Source organism: Bison bison, unplaced genomic scaffold (assembly GCF_000754665.1).
Source record: "Bison bison bison isolate TAMUID 2011002044 unplaced genomic scaffold, Bison_UMD1.0 scf7180017864036, whole genome shotgun sequence".
Classification (NCBI taxonomy): domain Eukaryota; kingdom Metazoa; phylum Chordata; class Mammalia; order Artiodactyla; family Bovidae; genus Bison; species Bison bison.
Window position 1 is genome coordinate 5,807,057 of NW_011494608.1, and position 12,761 is coordinate 5,819,817.

Consider the following 12,761-nt stretch of genomic DNA (forward strand, 5'->3'; position numbering starts at 1 on the left):
AGACCTTAGGCAAAAATGTGAATATGCTCTAAATACTCCAAAGACCGACTCATGTTATTTCCTTATTCTTAACGAGTTATTAACACTAGGGCTAAAGGAACTGGAATTGAGGATTGATAGAAAAATTAATAACAACCCAATAAGCCCTCAGTCATAAAGGCCTCAAATCAATCATGGCTAAAGCACAGCCACAGAGCTGCCGGCCTCCCCAGATAAAGCGAGATGCTTCCTTTCTGGAGGCACCTAACACAGCTATAAACACTGCCAAGGAGACGCTCACACCACACTGAACACTGAGGCCAAGTCAACTCAGTACACACTGAGTGATTCCCATTACTTCTGATCAGAAAGAGGAAGAAAATGTGTCGTATTTGTGTGATCTGGGTACTACTTACATGGCTTGTGGTACATTCTAATCCAAAGTCCAATTTACTTGCAAAGAAACTACATATTCAAATCCAAAGAGAAACCAGAGTTGCTCAACCACACTTTGCAACTAAAACCCAAAGGAACTCTGATGAAGGTAATCTCTTATTGCTTTTGGTATTATGTAGTCTTACAAGTATTTGCATAATTAAGTGACCACTACAGCCCATGATTCTGGACTAGAATATTAGGGGCTGAAAAAGCCTCGATTACATGCACTGTGTAAATGCAATCACATCAACACACTGGCAGGCGCCCCTTTGGTGGAGCTGAAGTTCCAAAGTAGACAACTCTACCCTGTGTGTGCTAAGCTGCTTTAGTCGTGTCTGACTCTGCGCAACCTCGTGGACTGCAGCCTGCCAGGCTCCTCTGTCCACGGACAGCTCTAACTAGAATATAAGAAAGGCAGAGTTCTGTACTGGATTTCAGATGCTGCACGGGCCATTAACTGACGCTGAATCTCACCTTGCGAAATCTGAACATCAATAGTTAATGCCGGTTTTCTCCATCTGAACTCTTTTATGCTAACACTGGATATTAAACCCTCGCTCCATAAAGAGAGCCCCAGCCTACCCTGCAGAAGAGTTAGGTTCTGTTGAGGACAGCTGATCAAGGGAGGCCTGGACAGCTTCCACCACACACTGAGAATGGTCGAAGGATGACTGCACCTGTGCGTCCTCTGCAAGCATGTCACCACCGGAGGAGCGGGGCCAACACTCGCTCTGGGGTGCAAAGCACACAGGTGCTGCCCAACCATCAGACACGGCTGAGCTCCGTGAGACAGACCTGCGGCCCCCAAGCCTGAGGCTTTCTCTGAGAGGCTCAAACTGGTCCACTTGACCCTCCAGACACAACAGGGAGGTAACAGGATTAGGAGACAGAGCACACCCTGCGGGCTGAAAAGGCCTGAATCCGGCTCTAGCATTCACTAGCCCTGTGATGCTGAGCTGGTGGCTTCACCTCTCTGAGAATGCTCCACACTCTGCAAAAGGGGGCTGCCACCCCCACCTCAGATGGCATCCATGTGGTGTGAATGGAATATGGGGGCGGGGGAGTGCCTGACATAGAACCTTGCTAGCTTCTCACCCCCACCCTTCTCCCCTTTTAAACTGGCATACTCCCCCTAACAAGTATCAAGCCTCTGGGACAGACTGTCTTATTCATCTTTGTATCCACCACAGTAGGATCAAAAAAGAACTGCTTCCTCCATAGTAACTATCAGTGTTCTTAGGAGATCTGGGTTTAAGCCTATTTTGAGAGGAAAGACTATTCCGGAACTACCCACAATCTTTCCGCACGGCAGCCCCTCCTCCCAGCATGCATCTTTTCTGTCATCAGATCCCCGGTGTGAACTGCTCGTGTCCACTGAACCCGCTGGGGGCTCTACACCTCTCCAGGCCTTCCCCCCGACCTCAAGGGTGAGCGTGACCCACCTTCTCCGCCCTCCCATGCCACTCCAGCTCCAGCTTCCTCCATCTGCTGCCACAGCATCTTCCTAAGATGCACATCTGTCTTTCCCTTCTGACTTTTTTAAGAGGCTGCCCCACCTCCCAGGCCCTAAGGGTAAATGGCAGCTGCTACTAAAACCCCAAACACTGCAAAAAGAAAGTGAAAGTGAAAGTCACTCAACCATGTCTGACTCTTTGTGACCCCATGGACTATACAGTCCACAGAATTCTCCAGGCCAGAATACTGGAGTGGGTAGCCGTTCCCTTCTCTAGAGCATCTTCCCAACCCAGGGACTGAACCCAGATCTCCCACATTGCAGACAGATTCTTTACCAGCTGAGCCACCAGGGAAGCCCACCACACAAAACCTCCATGACCCTTGACCCTCCAACCTTGTCTCAGCCCTGGACCTTCAGTCTACACTCTCTGGACGCGCTCCCCCCATTCACGGTTTTGAGCACACGCTGAAACTGACAACCCCCGATGCACGCCTCGAGTCCAGCTCCGTCACCTGAGCCCCAGGCTCTTTGAAACCATCACTTGAATGTTGACTGGCTTCTGAAAAACACATTTACCACTTACTCTGGAACCCAACCACCAGCAGGTACTCCCAGTTTCAGTAACGGTCTCAAACTTCCATTTTAGCTAACAGCCCCAGGACACGCCCAGCTGTCTGAGTCAAAACCCTGATGTCACATTTGACTTCCCCTGTCCCTCACCCGACCCCTGCGCTGTCATCAGTCCTGCCATTTCTATCTCAAAGTATATTTCAGCTCTGGTTCCAAGGGACCCGGACCCAGCCAGCTCAGAGCAAGTGTGTGCTGAGTCACAGTCCTCCAAAGGGTGCTCCCTGAAGAGGGACGTGTTCCCTGGCACCAGCCACGTAGGAAGGCACTTGAGTCTCTTATAGGAGGCCCAGGAAAAAGGACTCATGGTTCTCCCACGGTCTGAACTTTGAAGGGTTAGTGGACACATCCACCAGTGAGCAGGTGAGAGTGCAGGAAGCGAGGCAAGGTTTCAGTCACTGCCATCCCCGGGCCCTGCGAGCCACAGGAAAGGCCCTGCGTCCAGGGCACTGCCCAGCCATCACAGGATCCCACCCTGCGTTTCCCAACCACACGCCCTCGACCTGTCCTTACCACACTTCCTTCTGTTTTGCAGCCCCCCGACCCCAGGATGGGTTGGACCCTTTCAGGAATCTGGCCTTTCTCAAGTGAGACAAAGTCAACAAAAAATAAAAGTGTCCACATTTGGACCAGACCCTTGAAGGAGAAACAAGGCCTCCTGGCCAGCACAGCGATGGCAGCAAAACCCCTCCCCAGGAGGTGAGATGACCAGGGCAAGAATGCAAGGTCCTCAATCAGCCAAGGCATCTCCCTTCACGGCTGACTGTGTGTGCTGGGGGTCTACCACCACCAGTTAATGACATGCCCATCAGGGGTGGCCGTGAGCCTCAACAAATACACAACCAGCTATTTCTTACCGACATGGGTTAAAAGTAAAGGCTGGTACAGGTAGGGCCTGTCAGTATGCTAAGCTAAACCACAGACCTGGCTAAAGCAGAGAGGAAGCCATGGTCACCTGTACAGGTCCTTGTGCCCATCAGATCCAAAGCAGCTAGCGATTTAGGAGAAGGGCATATTTCCCCGATCCCCAGGAAAACTGCCCTTATAAAGGTAAATGCCCTTTAGCAGACTAGCCTCTGCCCTTTTATGACAGAAAGTCACTGGGACAAAGTAAATGGCACAAGCAACGTGAGCGTGAAAGAAGACCTGGTGACTGCTCCCTCCAGCAGCATCCCTCCACGGCCAGCTTCATCCAAGGCGGGCGTGTCTTCACCGGCAACCGCTGGCCAGTAAGCACCGTCATGCATACACAGCGACAGCCAAGAATCGCGTGCCTGGCACGTTTGTTTGAAAGCCAGGGTCAAGCAAGGTGCAGCAGACTTTGTCTTTCCAAGTTAAAATATTCCAGGAAAAACCCCTCGCAGCCACTTAAATCAACTAGCATCTCACTTCCTCAAACAAAAAAAAACAAAAACAAAAAAAAAATTAAAGTGCTCATTTGTCACCAAATGTGAGACCAAACAGGTTCCCCAAAGCAAGAATTTGTACAGCTATCTAAGGCCAGTGGGTTATGTGCTAAAAAAGCGAAAAGAATTCGAAAATAAAACGATGACCGGGATGAGACATGGATCAAGGCAGCAGTTAGGTTTCAGTTTTCTAAAGCGATCAGGCGGTGAGGCGGCAGCAGAGGGGGAGTCCGGCTATTTCCAGGGCAACCCGTGCACAGCCTACCTTTTCAGACCCAACAACACACTCACAGGGCGGTATGAGAGAAAAAGAACAAAGGAAAAGAAAAGAAAGAGGAACAGCGAAAATTAGAAACACACCAGAACAAAAACAACTTTGACAGCACGTTCAAGAACCGACATGGGCTCTGATGAGGCCGGGGCACGTGTGGCCGGACGGTAAATGCCCCCGCGCCCTCCCTCCCGCGGCTCCCGGGAAGGCTGGGCCTGCGGCTGGAGGCCCCTGCCGCGGAGCCCGTCCACGTGGTCAGAGAGGTCCGCGCTTCAGACCAAAACTCCACCTACATTTGGACGTTTCCTCCCGAGCCACAAATGCGATCCCCTTTCAGGCTGGGCTCTTCCTGTCACTCCTACCGGGAGCTGCGGGAGACACTGTGGCTCTAGGCTCTGTTCCTGAACTGAATCACTGTCTTGAAAATGAGACAACTGAGACCCGTGGTGGCGACAAGGGACACACAGTGACCCTGGAGGCAAACGCTTCCGCTGAGGTCGCTGGCGTCATGATCTCACCGGAGTCCACACGATGGCTGAGTGTTCATGGGGGCAGTGAGAGCCGAATGGGCCCACCGGGAGGGAGGGAGGTTTCGTTCGCTGCTGACTTTCCGGCACACGGAGGCTCTGGGTAAACACCTTGGGACAGAATTGGCCACCATGTGCCAAGCACGTGTCCTGAATCGAGTTCCTCCCGCCAGACTGTGAGCAGAGATCCCAAGAGGCAAAACAGGCATTCTCAACATTTCGGCCTGCAGACCTTTGGGTCCACAACCTCAAGAAGTTGATGATCAAAAATGTCCCTTGGGGCCTCTTGTGACAAGGAGAAGGCAGCGGTCGAGGGGTCGGGGCCCTCAGCTTTGGTTGCTCACCCACGAGTCTGTCCTGCTGTTGCCACAGGCACTAAGATTTGGGGAATGCAGGTGCACGCACGGGCCCACCTTGTCAGGGACCATTACCTCGGCACAGACCCCACCTGACACCTGGGGCTCAGTAGGAGGTGACAGGTGAGTTGAGGGGCCGGCCGGAGTAGGTCTGGTGGGTCTGAATGGATCTAAGTGGGTCTGAGTGGGTCTGGTGGGTCTGAGTGGGTCTGAGTGGTCTGGTGGGCCTGAGTGGGTCTGAGTGGGTCTGAGTGGGTCTGAGTGGGTCTGAGTGGGTCTGATCTGAGTGGATCTGAGTGGATCTGAGAGGGTCTGAGTGGATCTTAGTGGGTCTGATAGGTCTGAGTGGGTCTGATCCGAGTGGATCTGAGTGGGTCTGGTGGGTCTGAGTGGGTCTGAGTGGGTCTGGTGGGTCTGAGTGGGTCTGAGTGGGTCTGGGTGGGTCTGGTGGGTCTGAGTGGGTCTGGTGGGTCTGGGTGGGTCTGAGTGGGTCTGAGTGGGTCTGGTGGGTCTGAGTGGGTCTGATCCGAGTGGATCTGAGTGGGTCTGGTGGGTCTGAGTGGGTCTGCTGGATCTGGAGGGTCTGGTGGATCTGGAGGGTCTGGAGGGTCTGGTGCAGGCAGCTCTGCTCCTTGGTGGTGCCCGGGCTCGTAAACCTTGCCACCTGGGCGCAAGGAGCAGGAGGGCAGGGCGGGCATGGTGACAACAGGGTCATGCGAGCAGCAAGTACAGCTGTAGGTGTGACACGCCCTGACCTTCCTGAGGCCACACAACGAGTCCGGGTGCGGGAGGGAGGCCCCTGCAGACCCTGCCAGGCACCACCTCCAGGGGCAGCCCAGGGCCTCTGGGCCTCTCCCCGCAGAGCTGGCCTGGACTTCTTCCCCTGGCTCTCTGACATCTTTTCCTCTAACTTATCAACAACCAGAAAGTTGGGTTCGACCTCCGTGAGTTCAGGAAACCCTGAGCACCTACTCTGCAGTGGACACAGCGGCGCCCACACCATGCCCTCCATCCTCGCCTGCGGGACCAGCACGTGAGCTCTGCAGAGGACGGGAGAGGCTCAGCGCCCCAGGCGGCAGTGCTCCTGCCAGTGAGGGGACCACGTCTCTGCTCTCTTCTGTGGGAGCATCGCGGGGAAACAGAGCAGAGGGCAAGCAGAGACCCCGCAGAGCTCATCTGCGATTCTGATGACTGCAGCACAGGGCTAACATGAGGACTGAGTGATCCCTGTGACGCAGAGACCATGAACACGCTGTCCTCTGCACCAGGAGCTCTTTTAGGAGTCTCTGCAGTGGTTCTGATATTCTAAGTGGGGGACCTGGCACCGGGGCGTCTGGCAGGAGGAGGGGCCTGGCCTGGGAGGCAGGAGGCATGGGCCCAGCTCCAGCCCAGCAGGCTGGAGTTCTGCTGCCTCTGGGGCTCAGCACCCACTCTACACACAGAAGGGGTGAGGCTGAATAACAGTCTTTACAACGTGTCCTAGGGCAGCGCTGTCTGATAGGAATAAGATGCAAGCCACGTGAATGAAGCTGTCCAGCTGCCACATTTAAAAAGGTAAAAAACAAACACTTGCAACTGATTTTAATAATGGCCTTTGTTTGATCTCATATATGTAAAACATTATCATTTTGACGTGCAATTAAAAAAAAAACACTAAGTCCACATTCTTCTTCCCAGACTAAGTCTCAGCACCTGTCCTGCCTTTTACCCTCAGCCCATCTCATCTCAGCTCAGCCTCCTCTACTGTCCTAGTGACAGTGGCTACCCTCTGGACAGCCACTCCAGGGGTCCCACCGGGGGGTCTGGGCTAAAAAGGGGGAGTTAAGTGTCACACTAACCCTAAAAGGATCTCCCCCAACCAAAGTCTGTCCCACTCAATTTTAGAAAGTCTGAAACGCAGTGGACTGCACCCTTCCCCCTCCACCATTGCAGGGAACCCTCCCACTTGCTCCTCCCTTTCTGGAGCCTGGGCTCCAGGCCGACTTACCTACTGTCTGTGTCCAGCCCCACGAAGTCCTTCTTCTCGAAGGGGACACAGAGGAGCGGGATCTTGTCCCCGGACTTGTCCGTGGCCCTGTCCAGGCGCTTGGACTCGAGCACAATGAACAGCGACTCCACGAAGTCCTCGATGCGCTTCTCCACCGTCGCGCAGTCCTCGTAGCTGGGGTAGAAGGCCACGTCGGTACGCGGCTGCTCCGCGATCTCCCCTTGCAGCCCGAACACGAAGAGGCGCGAGTCATACAGCGTGGAGCCATAGATTTCCTTCTGCACGTGGAACTTCTCGAAAGTCTGCGGCCAGTCCTTGGCCGAGAAGCAATCGGTGATGGTGATGAGGCCCACAACCTTGCGGTGGGTCTGGAAGTCGCCCCACTCGCTGTTTTCGGGCGGGTAGTGGTGCCGGTAGCGGATGTAGAGCGCGCGCTGCGAGTCGCGCACGCTGATCTGGCTCACCGACGAGATCCTCTTGTAGATCCTGAAGAAGTTCTCCTCCGAGACGATCCCCACGGGCTGGACCACCACGAGGAGAGTCTGGTGGTCCTCGGCGCACTGCATGTAGTCAGGGACGCTCATGGTGAAGACCCTGCCCAGAGAGAAGAAGGGGTTCTGAGGCTGCGCACGGGTTTTGCAGGCTGCCTCCCACTCCGGCACAAGGGGATGCCCGCGTCCCCCAGCTGGAAGACTGGCCGAGCCCCAAGCCAAGCGGCGAGGTACCGTTTGTCCTCGGGGGTTCTGCGTGCCGCTACTATAGTTCTTACCACAGTACCCTGCTCCTAGAGCAAGCTTGGAGCCCCTGCAGTTTAAAAGGAGCCTCTCAGGTTTTCCATTCCCAGTACCTCAGCAGACATGGGTGTGGAGTCAGTGCTCAAAGAAGGGTGAATAAATGAAGGAAGGAAGGAATTGCTTCCTCAGCCTCTCAGCAGAAATCATGAGGATTTCGCAGTGGAATCAGAAGAGCAGGACTCTACTCCAGGCCACCTGAGCTCCTGAGCTGAAAACTAATGGGGGGAATATAAAACTTGCCTTCTAAGAAGATATCTGGATTAAGGAAAGGTGCAAACTGCAAAGTGCCAAGCACAGTGTGAGACAGAAGGAGGAACTACACACCGTTACCATCCCTCATTTCATAAACCGAGTTTCCTTGGGAGAGTTTTTATAACCTTGCTGTGCCAATTTTGACAGATATAAAAAGAAAACAGCATCAACTATACTCCAGTAATTATTTTTTTAAAAGAGGAAGAAAGAAAGCAATATTACCTGATTCTCAGTGCTGTTGAGGAATTCAGTTAGATAACCCGTACGAAAGCATCTGGCCCATAAGAGTTAATAAATGTTTGTTAAATGAATGGTCAAACAAGCAGATGAATGCTGCCCCGTCCACAGAGCATCATCATACCACTGCCTGGAAATCTGAATCCCCGTGCCACCCCAACTCCACACTAGCCATGTCAGTGACCCAGACAAGCCTGTGTGCTTCTCTAAGCCCCAGTTTAATCGTGAATAAAAATGTGGATAATAAGACAAACCTCAACGGATTAGTGAGTCAGTACTCTGGTTTCAATACTGTACTGTAACTTTGCAAGATGGAGGTTGTTGTTCAGTCGCGAGGTCGTGTGTGACTCTTTCCACCCCATGGACTGCAGCACGCCCAACTTCCCAGTCCTTCACTATCTCCTGGTTTGCTCAGATTCGTGTCCATTGAGTCAATGATGCCAATCAACCATCTCATCCTCTGCAGGACGGTACCATTAAGGGAAACTGGGCAAAGGGTCCACAAGCTCTCTCAACATTCACACTGTTATGCACCCATCTCCTGAATGTGTTCACCTTTGCCAACTGAAGCTCTGTCCCCATTAAACACTAATTCCCATCCCTTCAACCCCAGTCCCAGTCCCACCATCTACGTCCTGTCTCTATGAGTCAGACCGTTCTACGCACGTCATCTCAGTGGAACCGTGCTGTAACTGGCTCATTTCACTTAGCACAATGTCTTCAAGGTTCATCTGTGTTGTAGCATGTATCAGAATGTCCTTATTTAATGCTGAATAATATTCCCTGGAATAGTATATACATTTATGTATAAAGGTATATAACACAGTTTATTTATTCATTCATTGAAAGTCATTTGGGTTGTTCCTAACTTGAGCTACTATGAATAATACTATTATAAACATGGGTATACAGACAAAACGTTTTAAGTATAAAAACCACCGTATTTGCAAAGATGTAGATATAGATGTAGATGGAAAGGTAACTCCTATTTGACAGGTGGGCATGTAGACTGGTACGTCCCGGGCCCGGCAACTGCCTTGCTAAAGGAACTCTGGCATGTGGTGGGCAGGTTTATAGAAGCAAGACCTGGAGAAAACAAAGCTGTCCACTGTTAGGAGGCTGGGTAACTAAAGTGTGGTCTTTTAACACAACAGAATACTTCGAACAGTGAAAATGAACGACCTAGAGGAACAAAGATGAGTCTCAAAAACATGATGGGCAAACAAAGCAGGTTATGGATTAATACAGGCAACACCATTCCACTTATGTAAAGTTTAGCAGGCAACACTAAACAATGTGTTGTTTACACATATGGTAAAATTATAAAGAAAAAGATAAATGTGGACAGTGGTTACTTGGGTGCAAAGAGGATGCAATTTGAAAGCGAAGCCGCAGGGCTGCAGAAGTAGCAGTGGTGTTCTGTCTCTTAAGCTGGATGGCAGACCCATGGGTGCTCGTCTTGCCCTTCTTTAAACTGTACATAAACGTCCAACGTTTCACAGAAGAGTTAAAAAAGGAAGAAGATCCTATGGGGAGGGAGGTTCAAGAGGGAGGGGACATCTATACCTGTGGCTGATTCATATTGATGTATGGCAGAAACCAACACAATATTGTAAAGCAATTATCCTTCAACTCAAAATAAATAAAATTTTTTTAAAAAAGGAAGAAGATCCAACTTCAAAAAGCTTACAGAGTGGATCTCAGCACGTTGGCTAGTTTCGGGGCCTGGCCCCAGCTCTTCTCCTCTATCAGGAGATGATTCTGCTGATCCCAAAACACCCTGCTTCTATGAGCAAAGAAGTTGCTGCACAAAAAAGGCACGTGAGTTACAGGTGTAGATCTGCCTGAAGACAGGTGGCCTGTGGATCTCAGACACAGTTTGAGGATAGGAGGTGTTCAATTTCTCTGGTCTGAGGTAAAATGAGAAAAATACAAATAATGTTTAAGTGTTCCATAAAACTAAACTTAGTATGTGTCTTATGAATGTTAACTATTATTGTTATTTATTCTTAGATTTAGAGAAGAAAATGGCAACCCACTCCAGTATTCTTGCCTGGAGAATCCTATGGATAGAGGAGCCTGGTGGGCTGTAGTCCTTGGGGTCGCAAAGAGTCGGACATGACTGAGCGACTAAGCACATTCTTAGGTTACGAACTTTCTCATTTTTTTGCTGTTAAAACATTCTTTTTTGGGGAGAGTCAGGGGACTTCCCTAGCGATCCAGTAGTTAAGACTCCTCGTTTCCAAGGCAGGGGGTGTGGGTTTGATCCCTGGTTATGGAACTAAGATCCCATTTGCCTAGGGCTGCAGCCAAAAAAAAAAGTTCTGATTTTTTTTTTTTTCCCCAAAATGGCCAAACCACACGACTTTGTAGGATCTTAGTTCCCCAACCTGAAACTGAACCTGGGCCAGGGCAGTGAAAGCACCCAGCCTTAACCACTGGACCACCAAAAAACTCCCAAACACTCTTGCTTTTATAAAACAATAGCGAGAGTAGTTGGCACCAGTTTTCCATCATACTATCTGGGCAAAAATAAAAACTGACGAACGTTTTCCCTGAAGGAGCTCACTATCAGCAAAGTTCTTGTTCACCTTTGCCACAGATTCAAAATATGCAACTAACACTGGAATAAATTTGTCTCATATAAGGTGGGAATAGGAAATTGCACTAGGCACTTTACAATCTATCAGATCATATTCAGACTCCCCAACAATCAAGAAACAAGCATTCCTATCTTCAGCCTTACAGATAAAGAACCAGGCTCAGTCATTTGCTCAAGGTCTCCTCATCTGTAAGTGGCAAACTGGCTGCAGAGTCCATGTTTTTCCACTGGTTTCTTCAAGGGAGAAAGAATCTAATGAAATGAGCCCTGGCATTGAGTCAGCTCTGGTGTCTGAGACTCCAGTTCAGTCCAGTCGCTCAGTCGTGTCCGACTCTTTGCGACCCCATGGACTGCAGCACGCCGAGCTTCCCTGTCCATCACCAATTAGTCTGAGACTAATCTAATACGAATATTAAAACATTAAGAATATATTTCTTCAGGGACTTCCCCGGTGGTCCAGTAGCTATGACTCTGCACTCCCAATGCAGGGAGCCTGGGTCTGATCCCTGGTTGGGGAATTAGATCCCACATGCCGCAACCAAGAGCTCCACACTGTAACTACAGATAATGCTGCAAGGAAGATCTAGGACTCCACATGCGGCAACTAAGACCCAGTGCAGCCAAATAAATAAATATTTATTTTAAAAAAGAATATATTTCTCCAACTTGGTATTTCCTCAAAAAGTTAAACATGGAGTTGCCATATAAACAGCAGTTCCACTCCTAGGTATATACCAAAGAGATTTGAAAATACACGTCCACACAAAAAGTAGTACACGAACATTCATGGCAGTATTATTCATAATAGCCAAAAAGTGGAAACAACAGAGACTTCTATCACCTGATAAACGGATAAACAAAATGCAGTCTATCCGTATAATAGAATACTACTCAGCCATAAACAGTACTAACATTGCTACAACATGGGTGAACCCTGAAAACATTATGCTGAGTTAAAGAAGCCAGGCACAAAAGACCACAAATTGCATGATTCTATTTACATGAAATGCCCCAAATATGCAACTCCTTGGAGACAGAGAGTAAGTTTGTGGCTGTCGCGGGTGCAGGAGGGGAGACTGACAACGGGTATGGAATTTCTATTTGAAGTGATGAAAATGGTCTGGATTAATAATGGTTGCACAACTGGGAATACACTGAAAACCACTTAAGTGTACAATTTAAATGGGTGGACTTTACCGTATTCACATTCAATAAAGCTGTTACTTGATAAAATATTTCTTAACTATTTTTCCCTCTATTCCACTGGACAGCCCTACAATTTAAGAAAAAACCTGGCCAAGGGATCTTTAAGGACTGCAAGATTCCTGGGTCTCCAGCATCATGTCTCTAGTGCTGTTATTTCATACTAGGGAACACTAGCTGGGCCGGACTAGGAAGAGACTCTAACTACCTTTTCAAAATCGCCAGTTGCCTTTAAACTGGGTGGGGAGGAGCAGACAAGACGGAGGAGGAGGTCACAGCCTTCTGCTCATTTTTAACTAACCCGAGCCTGCGTTCGGCACTGTGGATCCCTCTGTAAGAACAAGTGGAATCCACAAGCACCCCACCCTGACACCAGCACACTCAGCGTGGAAAGGCGTTCGCGCGGGGCAGATGGATTGGGGGCGGAGACCCAGGCGGGCACCGGCTCTGCATTTCCGAGACTCGGCCGAGTGAAGCTGGACTTGACAATTTCGGGAGCTCAACCGCGGGAGACTGTGCCTGACGCCGCCGCGGGGGTATCTGAGCCACTTAGAACCCAGAGGAGATGGAGGAAGAGAGGAAACCGAGAGCCAGGCGATCCCAGCCGCGTCCGCAGACCCCCTGTC

The 12,761-nt window shown here is 50.3% G+C and overlaps 1 protein-coding gene across 4 annotated transcripts in view; it reads right to left on the reverse strand.

Moving 5' to 3' along the window:
• Window positions 1–12,761, reverse strand: part of TRAPPC9 (trafficking protein particle complex 9) — a 390,359-nt gene that overhangs the window by 376,171 nt on the left and 1,427 nt on the right. For 2 of the 4 annotated variants that reach the window (XM_010834791.1, XM_010834789.1), the window contains exons 1-2: window positions 8,585–8,653; window positions 7,048–7,641 (exon numbers count right to left, since the gene is read on the reverse strand). In XM_010834791.1, the coding sequence (XP_010833093.1) occupies window positions 7,048–7,631 (584 nt within the window). In that variant the 5' untranslated portion in view covers window positions 7,632–7,641; window positions 8,585–8,653. Of the gene's footprint in view, window positions 1–4,171; window positions 5,171–7,047; window positions 7,642–8,584; window positions 8,654–12,761 lie in introns of those variants that run through there. The other 2 variants (XM_010834790.1, XM_010834792.1) reach the window with 2 other exon arrangements.